We start from the raw sequence: 11,522 nt of genomic DNA, 5'->3' as shown, positions 1-11,522 counted from the left end.
GTGGTGCGTGGTCCGAATTGAAATATTGCCGAACATATAGTTAGCTATTTTACTGTTCGCCTTTGTTTTCCATAATGCATTCGCTCATCCGCTGTTTGACCGAAGACTGAAATTAATCACAATTCAGGTTTCTTCCGAGCTCAGTTGGATGGGCATGCATGCGATAAATGACCGATGCCAAGCGTGCAATCTTAATTTAGTGGCCTTGTCTTAAGAGAGCTTGCGGCAATCGAGGCAAACGTGGCGGAAAAGACAACTACACAAAACATTGCACACTGACGGGGACGGGTGTCGGAAGTGGAGTTGTGTGTGGTGTTTCCTACTTCCCATTTTCTTGAGTTATCATATCTTTGATGAAATGCGTCTGTTGAATGAGGATCTAGTCTTCCTGACATATATTGATCCATGGTTTCGGACAGTTTCAGGAGCGAAGTATGAGCGGCAAGAACGCCGCACGGTCAATGGGGTGGGCGAGGCGGTCATTGCACCGCTTCTTCCCACTGTCACAAATTAGTAATTATAATGATAAAACCTTTAAAATTACGTTACAAAACAATTGCTTGCTCTTAAATGTGTCTAGTTGTTAAGTTCTTGACAGAATTGCGTAATTAAGATGATGCAGTCGCTGGCAGTCCGAGAAAAGTTATCGAGATGCTGTGATAAGTGATTCCAGGACAAGTTTTGGTATGGGTATATCATAACCTAGACTAAGCTGACCTACCCTAACCTCACCTACCATAATACATCATAGCTTTAGTTTGGCCTTATGCAGAAGGTAAATGAACAAGAATAAGGGACAAAGATTTGTGCTAACAAAACCTGCCTGGTTATGGATACTGTGGGTGTGAGGTGGGCAGCATACTCTAAAAATATGACTTATTTAAATACACATGATTTAGCTTCCACTTGACTTTTTGTGCAGTCTAGAACAGGCCATTTGCAGGTCTTATGTTTTTGTTCTAGCCAGATAAACTGGAACATTAGGTATGTCAACTTTGGGTACTGCAGGGGAATCACCCCAAATTGACTTAATAGTACCAAACACCAACTTATCTGCCAGTGTGCACACTTACACAGTCAGTCTTGTAGTTCTTAGGGACTCCAGATGGTGCTCCTATCATGGGAGCAGGTCAAGGTAAGGTGTCTTATAAACTATGTGGAAAGAAAGTGTGAAGTGATGAACTGATGATTGAATATGATATGTCAGTTTTGACATTTTGATCTGACATTTCTCAGGCACCTAAACCAAATCCATCAATAATATAATAATTGCCAAGATGATGGAGGCAACCACCGATCCAGCTGTGCAGGAGTCTGTGGGTAAACAAATGCCAAGAGATATCAGCGATGATGACATCTTTAAACCAAAGAATCAACCAACCACTGAGACAATCATTGCAGAACCCCATGCTGAAAAGGTGAGCAGTGCTGCTGATTTGGATGCTGGTTTGCTGCTTCATCCATGTTTTCAGAATAGGTACCAAAAGAGACTTGTTTTTGTTGCCATTTGTGCCTGCCATTCTTAGTTTGTTTCTAAATGGGTACTTTATAATGATGACCCAACTCTGAGCTTCATAATATAATAGTGAGCCAAATCCTGCTTGTTTTGGATGCTGACTCAGTCACTCAGATGGGCTCTGATGACCTCCTAAGTCCAGACACTAAACTCACATCTTTATGAGTCAGTTGGGATCATAATTTACCATATTCCTTATTGAACCAACAAACTACTTTATGAAAATGGGACCATATTCATACCAACTGGCCTTTGATATATTGGATTCACTTAAGTATTTTATAGCATGATAGGTACCAGAAGCTATCCTTTGCTTCATTGTTTATCATATTTTATTTTTGGCTCTCAATGCATGTATATTGTATAACCCCCCCCCCCCCCATCCTGCTTGAAGCCAGCGCTCACTACTGTTCCATCACCGACAGACGGACCTGAGCAAGGACGACCAGCCGGCCGAGGGCAGTGACGATGCGGAGCGGCCGGACCCGGAGCCGGAGGAGGAGGAGGCCTCTTCGGACGCCTCCAGTCCGGAGCCGACGGGGCCGCTGCAGCCCCTCTACTCGGTCCTCTTCACCGATGAGGTCACTAAGAGCGGTGACGTCATCTGCTATAGGATACAGGTTACCAAGGTGAGCTTTCGTGAGTCCGTGACGAAGGAAAGGATGGGCGTTGTACGTGGAGATAAGCGGTGGCTGGAGCACATTGAGTCAGTGCCAGGAACCGTGCCTGGGAGTGGGGCCGTTATGGTCACTGGAAATGTTTCGGATAATAGGTGCCAAAGTTGCTGGTAAGAGTGTGCCATTATTGCTTCTTTTTTGCTTTATTTTTCCTATATTGTGTTCTTTTATTGATAATGTGATCACGTAGTTTCGGATGCTTCCTTAGTTTCTTCTCGCTCTGGCTATCCGAAGCAGCGGACCTGATCAACAGACGGCCGCTGTTGCGTTTGTCGGTGTGTTCGAGGGAGGGGAGAGGGGGGAGTGCAGGGTATCCGACTCTGTCGCGCCGTCCCCCGCCCCCCACAGTCCACACACACCCCTCCCGGCCGGTGGCCCGGGTAGGGTTACATTACCAACTTTACTCCGCCGCAATGGATCGGACCGGCTGTTAGACGGGAATAGGTAGTGGGGCGTTTAAAGTTGCCAGGTGGGCCGTCGACCTTTCGGTAATGCGATTCGTCTCGCGTTAAATGAGGAACACTTTTTGAGTGAATCAGTATCAGATGTACTGCCCTTAGCGCAGCGCTGCAACATGAAAGGCAATCGGCGTATTTTTAGAACCGCCCTTGCGGCGATACGAGAACGGTACCATTTGCGAGTTTCCTTTCACTGCGGTCCCTGATGCACGCTTGATTAAACGCTAAGTCATGTAATACATTCGCCCGCCCACAACTGGTCTGCTATCAGCAACAATCAATCCGCTTACATTTGGCGGTGTGGTAGTGAGGCAGAGGTGCAAGTTTGTTAGCGAGGTGTACCTTGACGAAAGCTGAGGTGTAAGACTCAGAGATGAAATTTACCATACATCGACTGCTCAGAGGAGGAATTTATCGATATCCTAATTGATAGGGTTTGGGTATGACGGGAATTGATAGGATTCAGCAGAAATAAGGTGAGATTAACATTGTTCTTTACATCTTGAGCAACGGAGATGCAAGGTTTTGTGTGCGGTATTAAACAATGTCCCGCGTAATATTCATCCTGCGGCCGGTGACCATAGTCTATGCTAAGTTTCGGATTGTGTAATGCCTAGCTTTTATTTTGTACCAACTACCAACCATCTGCCTCAAAATAGCAAACACTTGCACTCAGCAGACAGACGCACGAGCTGGCAACTCACTGATCGTAAGCGCACCGCTTAGCGCTGTATTTGTTTCACCATTCCCTCTCTGCAGTTATCGTCGGCGATTTACATTCTGTGGTGACTGAACTCATTGCCTCCATTTTCTTCTCAAGCAGTAGCCCCCATTTCACAAAGGCGACTGACCCTATCCTCTCCCCCTCCCCAGACGGGACCGCCACAGCAGAGCTGGCGGATCGAGCGTCAGTTCGAGGATCTCGAGTATCTGGAGCAGTGTCTGTCGGGCGGAGGCCGCAGTCCGGGGGTGATCCTGCCCCCGCTGCCGCCGCGACCGGTCGCCGATCCGCAGCAGGCTGAGCAGCGCTCGCGGCGACAACTGGGTGCCGACACGGCTCTGGTTCTGGGAGACGACTGGCAGCGCGACTGCCGGCTCATGGAGAGGTGGGTGAATAGACGAGAAGAGCTACTGTAGGGTCAAGGAGGGTGGGTAATCGGGCGAGGGGAACGGCTGTTGGCTGCAGTTGGACAGGTAGCTGTAGCTGAGTGAAGACATTTGTGATATGTTGGCAAGGGGAGTGTGATTCAAAGCCACGGAAAGCGTCTGTAGGCTCACGCATAAGAGGGTATCCTTCGGGGTGCGACAGCCAGCTCGTGGAAAGACAAGTAACGTGTGGGATATGGAGGGGATGTGCTCAGCATTGACGACTCCCGTGAATTGAGTAGCTATGGGTCGTATGTGGGAGCTAGGCATGTACAACGGCTTGTAGCTAGTGTAGTCCTTGGAAATTGATGTTCGTGGGTGCAGTTGTCCTCGATTTCAGTGATGTGATAGCTTGACACGCATCATAGGCTGAATAGTAAATAACAACACCGAAAAGTCATGCCTGGTGGAGCGGATCTGATTGGTCGGTTCCGTGTTTGATGACGTCACCTGTGACGCCACGTGACGTTATTGGTCCGTGTCGTCCAACTAGCATTTGACCTGCCAATGTACCCTTACGCCACTTGAATGATGCAACTTGTTGGATGATATTGCATACCACGTCATGATAAACAGTGGTCTAAGCACATGATTGTGTGTATTTCATAGTAACAAGCTCAACAACAAATACAGTGAACACCGAACAATAAGTGCATTCATCTTGCCACCGACAATTATCCGCACACCCTACACAAAACAACACGACTCACGACTATACCCTGCCTGTTGGGTCACATACTTCGTCAGTCATTACTAATTTGGTTTTGTCTGATCTTCAATTCGACCGTCATGCTTGTTCAGTGCTCAAAATATGGGGCTTTGTTTTCGTCTTTTGTCTCCTCTGTACGTCATCGTGGCCCTAGTAGTTCCCTAGTAGATAAGTCATCACGGCGAACAACATCGCTACTGTTACTTCTTTTGACCCATTCTGATCTGTTCTGGGCCCTGTCTCCGATCCCACGACGTGCTTCCTACGCGGTGCACGGCTGCTGGACATAGTTGAGACAGAATCCCGTGTTGCCGCTATCTGGCGTCTCGGAACTGCCCTCCTGCGCGTCCGTGTGATAGTACAGACGGAACGGCTTCATGAAGCTGTAGACGGCGTCCGACGTGTTGGTGCCTGCCAGGGTGTGGAAGCGGTCGCCGCACAGCCGGTCCACGCACACGTTACCGTCGCTCATCTCAGTCAGAGGCTGGTTGACGTTGTCGGTGGCACACGGGATGATGAGCCAGTCTTTGTCGCAGGCCGCGCCCGCCTGCGCGGTGATGGAGTCACCCTCTGCGCCGTTCAATTTGAAGGACATCTCGCGAGTGGTGCCCGGCTCGCCGCACGGTGTGTATTGAATACCGCAAAAGTTTCGCTCCATGCGCACACATGATGTGTAGTCCTGGTTGGAGAGCTGCGCGCCGTTCTGGAAGTCGAAGTTGTAGGACTTGATGGTGCCCTGGATGCCGGTGAAGTACTGTAGACAGCTGCTCTCTGCTGTGTAGATAGTGTTGCAGGGAATCTGCGAGACACGCACCTTCCAGCTGCGACTGAAGCTGCCGCCCGTGGTGACGAACGATAGCGTGATCGGTGTGTCGGCGCTGGCGGTGCCGGCGTCCACATACATGTGGTTGCCGGTGTTGATACCGCAGATGGTTGGCACAGGCGCCGCGCCGCTGACCGTAAACTGATCATTCTGACAGAGATGGTTGTTGGGCTCGGGCTGCGCGATCACGAACGAATCAAAGTCGAGCCGCAGCTGGCAGATGTCGTTGCTGAGTTTCTGGACGGTCAGCTGGCAGCTGCCGGTGCTGTCAAACGATCCCGGGTAGTTCTCGTTAACAAAGTAGGTGTTGTTGAGCCTTGTCGTCTCGCCGCAGGTCTTGGTGAAGACGCAGCAGACGCCGTAGCCCTTAGCGCAGGTGCCGGACGCCACCCCGCCCAGATTGGTGCACTCTGAAGCTGTATAACAGGTGCCGTTGTTTCCGTTGCTGGCGGCGCAGACGAAGTTCTCGATCTTCACCAAGGTGAAGATGTTGAAGGGATTGAAGAACCGCGACTGCCGGCCGGCGTCAGTGTACCGCGCGGCTGCTGCAGGAGCCTCGGCAGTGGTTCCTACCGCCGGCGAGCTCCTGGCCTGGTAGCGGGCGGTGTAGTCGCGTCCCCGGTAGGCAGACACAGAACCGCAGGCGGTCGCCAGCAGCAGGAGCACCACCAGCACACTGAACGACGACCGAACCATCCTGGTGTCCTAACGAGCGGCGATCGAACACTGACGCTGGTCCACGGGTGCGCCCCGTTTTACGCAGTGAAAGCCCTCCCCGTCCCTGCGGATGGTGTAAGCTGGAGAGGGGACTACTGAGTACTGTCCTATTGTTGACACACAGGCGCGCCCCCTCACGCATCCGTGGCGGCTGGCGTTAATTCGAACACATGGGCTACTACCGATGATGTCAGCCCGCTCATGCAAATCGCTGACACTGGTCGCTGGTGATGGGAAGGTTACGAAGCCACGGGGAGGGTGCATTAGGTCGTGACCCCTTCAGGCGTGGGACGGTGTGTGTTTGGGTCACGGCGCATTGCGTGTCCGATGTGGTGAGCGGTGACGGATCAGAGTGTGTAATGTCACTGTAATGTGCTCGTGGATCGCGACACCGTCATTATCTGCCAGTCAGCTGTTCAATTTGTCGGCAGGCTGTCAGATGTGATTAGTTGACTCATATTTTGGTGGTGCCAATCAATATTTTTGGAGCTGAAACTGTCCACGAATGTCTGCTGACGCTTTATTCCATGATACGTATCAGGTGGCACGCTAAATATTACGATCGTTTGCTGTTGAGAACCCCTAGAAAGCTGAAATATAGTGGATCGGAAAGGGAGCATGTTACCAGGAGGAAACTTACAGTATGACTGGTGCGGAAATGCTGTGAATAAACCTCAAATACCACGTAAGACGTACTGATTACGACAACCTGCATCACAAGCATGATTTGTAATGTACGCGGTGCTTCATTACAGGATGAACGCCGTTATTTATTGGCAGCTCTCGTGGTAACCATCGCCTCATTGTATATCGCCATAATGCACCAAATACCACGCAGTGTCTGCAAGACAACTCAACGTAAAAGCCGAAAACTTATATCAATGATTTCAGCAATGTCGCGTCCGGCGTCTCACTACGCAGGCATAGTTTTCATCCATCACACACCAGCCAAATACGTTTTGGCTCATACTAACCACCGCTCCTCCCCTCCCCAGGTACCTCCGCCTGCTGCTCCGTCACGAGGTGCTGGGCCGTGACCCGGCCCTGGAGTCGTTCCTGGCCGCCGGCGAGGCGCCCGTGCGCACCCTGGTGCGTCGCTCTCTGCTGACCCGACTGCAGGACGGCCTGACCGGTTCGCGGGCCACCCATCCCGACTGTGACGAGTTCTTTCAGCGGGAGCGTGTCAAACTGAACGAGTATGAACCGGCGCTGCAGCGGGCGGCAGAGGCGTTCAGCGCAGTGGTCTTCGCGCAACAGAGTAAGTAGCGAAAGTGTAGTAATTTGTGATTTTATTTTGATGGTTGCGATTTTATTAGTCTACAGTATTGTGTTGACGTTAGTGCCAGCCTCTGGAGCTGTTTGAAGCTCTGTTCATTTTTGACAACAAACGAATGGTTGTATATTCGGCTCAGCTAAGTGCTAACTTTCAGAGATAATTTTTGATTAACTTTTTACCGCATTTTCGTAGTGCACCTACCCGTTTTAATGGTGTTGTTATCTCACAGGACTATCAAATCAAATCAACCACCTAGCGACGGCTCTGAATATCGGCGTGGGGAGTAACGAGGGCTGGAACGGGCTCTACCACAAGCTCAACGTCCGGTTCTCGGGCGCGTTGCAGGAATATAAGGTGAGAACCGGGTGGGATATTCACTTCGTGTGAAGAAAACTGCGAAGTCTGCGCCGTGTGATCGACATCGCAAGATTCTGAGCTAATGGGATGCACTACGTTTGAACTGCTGGTAGAGCATGGCTATCATTACGTTCTCTGGCAAAACCCTTCCTAGCCGCCCATACATACTTTCAGTATTTAATTGTTGACCCGTTTCCTTTTCACCAGCGCGGCGTGGACCTCAGCACGGCCAGTGCGGACGGCACCCTGGGCCAGACCCTGGAGCTGCACGCGCGGTACGTGCGCTCAGAGACCGACATGCTGTACCGGCGAACCGGGCTGATGATGGAGTACGAGGCGGCCAACCGAGGCCTGGAGAAGACCAAGGCACAGCGACGCTCGGCGGTGAGTACCCTGAGGGCAAGGGCCTGAGGGGAGGGAAGGACGGGAGGGAGCTTCTGTTGGTGTGAAGGATGCGGGAAGTCGACATGGATTTCGTTTTGTTTGGTTAAATGCCCTTGCTTTATGGTGTGGTGGTATATGTGAAGTTTCAACAATCCTGATCAGTGGAGCATGACAAAAACTCAAAAAAAAAAAATAACAGATACACTGCTACAACATTGAACATCGATAGTATGCTGTGCTAAACACTGGTTAAGAGTGATGTGAAGACGACGGGAATACGTGAGATGGTGCCGAAAATGGGCTCGAGCGATCTTTGTGAGACACTTTTCAACCAGGGACGCAAAACTGGGAACTGGAGCGGTTGGCTGTGGCTGTTAGTTTTAGTAGGAAACACGCACTCGAGAATATATTGAGCTAGTTAGTTAATTGACTGCTGACATGACGTTAGATAATAACCTGAAAGAGGTGTTATCATTAGCGCATTCCCGCACTGTGTGACGCCTCGTCCAACATACCATACCACCCGCGGCGTTTTGAAACAAGTGTTACGAGTTGCTGAGAGTTACCTAACGACATTCGTGATTGAGTGCACGGCTGACTTCCGCCATTGTTTCTCGGCTGCGTCGTGTCACACCGTTACAGTCAGTCCGCCTCGTGTCGTGACGCTTTACTGGGCTCGTCACGCCGGGAGGGGTGGTGCTCTAGCGGCGGCAGATGGAACGAGAGGTTTCAGTTTGGTTCGCTAGGTGACGAGGGCGCTGTGCATAGCCGCATAGGTTACATTCAGTTTCATGAGGTTCATTCTTGTTGACTGTGCATTGTGCAATGGGTTCTTATGGATTGTGAATTTGTATACAGAACAGTAGTGCACAGGGCCGGTGGGCGTGATACGTAGATAATCAAAAGGCCCTCGATATTATGCATTTTATCTTTTAGAAATACTGGCAAGATTAGTTTATCGTGATATGCCAAGTGCCAACGGTATCAAAAAGTCCGATATGCCAACGGTATCAAAGTCAGTTCGTCTGAAGAAAGCTGTGCTGTGGTCTGTGACTGTAACTTTCTCATTTACCCATTTGCGATAAGTTACGGACGTCATTTTTGAAGTCCATACTTCCCTTGAATTGCCATCGTAGTGAGTCTTCCTCTGGTACATTTTCTTACAATGACGTTTGCTTTCCACGCTCATGAAACTTTGATCACCGGTATTGCCGTCAATCTTATTCACTCTCACGAATTACTCATTTTCATCACCAGTCCAGTATCAGTGTGAGAATTCCTTAGCCGTGTCAACGCCCGCTTAATGGGTTGTGGCTGCCTTACAGCTCACTTCAAGTGCCTCATTGTGCATCAGTCATGACAAGTTACTGCATAACATCGGCGTTGATGCCCACTGAAGCTCGAATCATGCCAATTTTCTTCTCATCGCCGGTGCCGACACGCCTCTCGCCATTATGAGACGTCTATATTTTGCTGAAGTTGATTCATTCTCAGCGTTGTTTAGGTGAAATGCAGTGTGATGGACGGTGTAAGTCCTCAGCTTTCCAGTCATTTTGCTAACGGTGACATAGGTGTAATGTGTCCAGGGTGAAATTGGTCCGCGTATGCGTGGGAAACGGGCATTTGAAGGCTGAAATCATTTCTAACATCCCTGCAGGCTTTGTGCTAGCCATTACGTTGCTCCTTCTTTTATTAGTTATAAATATTTCATTTTATTTCCGGTATTTTCATTACTTATGAAGCCTTCCTTTTATCATTACATTGCAACATCGTTATGCCGTTTTTAAGATTATCGCAGATGATCATGAGTCATGACTCAAGACGGTAGTGAGATGCAGGCGAGTGCCCCTGGTTTCCGTTTTATCTGTTGTTTCTTTGCTACGCTTTCATTTTATTTTTATTAATTTCCCTTATTTTCTGTAGCTCTTTCATCAACTATAGATAGAAATAGCGGGCGTTGAATATAATCGCTGTGCAATCGATGCAACGTGAATGGCTGGAACCTGTCATAGTCACTGAACCGTATCAACAGAAATTAAGCGTGTACTGTTACAGACTGAATTTCCTTGTCGTTTACATGCTAGGTATTTTTATTGAATGTGGATAGAGCAATTTCGGAGAGTTAAAATGAGCTAGTTCGGAAGAGCTAGACACGAGTTCAGGTAGCAATCAGCCCTAACTAATGCCACCCAGCTGTGCGCGCAATTTGGCATGAAATCATCTGGTAGTTCATCGGACTACTTGGTCACCAAAACATAAACACACTACCCAACAGTCATGTGTCTAAACTAGGGGTGGACGGTATTGTTTGGCAACTAGGGTAGCAACCTGGGGGGGAGGGGAATCACGAATGCCACATCGCGTCACATTATGGTCACGCCGTGACGGTGTTACGTGATGCTCAGCTGAAACGACCGTAACGTTGCGTACCTGGCTGCGCTTTGTGTGTGATGTGTGGAAACGGGTCCATAGGTGAGCTGTGATTTGGTTTATGTAAACGCTGACCCATTCATCGTAATTCCAATCCATCATTCAACACAATCAAACATCATTACATGTAACCGACATGTCACTTAGTTCGTGCTGAACGTTTGGTTACGACGGACACATATAACCACATTTTTTATTTATGTGATGTTGGAAGACCCCGATAGTATCTCGCTTATTGAGGACAGTCGTCTCCAAAGTACCTACGCTCTCCTGATGCGTGGGCTGGATTCGGTGGCCGCCAGTGCCGCCCGGCCGCGCCCACCGGCACGTGGGAACCTGGACACGCCGTGACCCGGTCGGGAGGATCCTCCGGCCGCGGGATCTGTGTCGAACGTATTGGTTCCGCTGAGCGGTGTCCGACCGTGTCCAGCTGGGCCCGATCCTACGGCAGCCGATCGGTAGTCACTGGCCACCAGACATTAGCTCGTGAGTACTGCTTATTTCTGATGGCATTCACGGTGAACTCGAAGGTGGATATTGCCCGGAAGGTTAAAGACCAGAGAGCTGCACTGTAGTTCAGTGTTATGCCACTCGGGAGATTGTCCGGAAGACGAATGTGAATATACCTAGGAATTGTAGCAGTGTCGAAAAAAGCAATACTCCACGATACTATTCGCTGATATGGCTTATGCTCGATGCAAGCTGCTGATTCGGTGACTCAGTGATAATAAGTTCAATATTTAGAAAGTGCTATATGGGACGGTAACTGGTGAACGGATATCAGTTATCCAATACCCAAGCAGTCTCACCAGGCCCTTCGTTGCCCAACCGATACACCTAGATGGTTTCAGTTTCGTCGTGAGTTTCGCGGGTCATGTTATGCCACACCTGGCTGCACTTAGCGTTCCATGTGCGCCCGGACCATTTAACTGATTGGACCCCTTGATTGCTCCATTTGAAGCGATCGACCCGCTCAATTTTCTTATCATGACGTGATGACTAGCGACTAGGCCATTTTACGTCTGTTTC

General features: G+C 49.7%; 1 protein-coding gene across 1 annotated transcript in view; it reads left to right on the top strand.

The window, feature by feature from the left end:
• The first annotated feature begins 269 nt into the window (after positions 1-269).
• The window catches only part of LOC122382628 (sorting nexin-32-like), a 45,849-nt gene continuing 34,596 nt past the window's right edge, over positions 270-11,522 (top strand). The window contains exons 1-7 of the mRNA XM_043368200.1: positions 270-305; positions 1,237-1,418; positions 1,942-2,145; positions 3,525-3,757; positions 7,042-7,304; positions 7,552-7,676; positions 7,887-8,063. Of these exons, the coding sequence (XP_043224135.1) occupies positions 1,278-1,418; positions 1,942-2,145; positions 3,525-3,757; positions 7,042-7,304; positions 7,552-7,676; positions 7,887-8,063 (1,143 nt within the window). The 5' untranslated portion in view covers positions 270-305; positions 1,237-1,277. The remainder of the gene's footprint in view (positions 306-1,236; positions 1,419-1,941; positions 2,146-3,524; positions 3,758-7,041; positions 7,305-7,551; positions 7,677-7,886; positions 8,064-11,522) is intronic.

This window comes from Amphibalanus amphitrite, unplaced genomic scaffold (genome assembly GCF_019059575.1).
Source record: "Amphibalanus amphitrite isolate SeventyFive unplaced genomic scaffold, NRLGWU_Aamphi_draft 000143F_arrow, whole genome shotgun sequence".
In the NCBI taxonomy this organism is placed as follows: Eukaryota; Metazoa; Arthropoda; class Thecostraca; order Balanomorpha; family Balanidae; genus Amphibalanus; species Amphibalanus amphitrite.
Note: the sequence above shows the minus strand (reverse complement) of the source record. Positions and strands in the feature narration are given on the sequence as shown.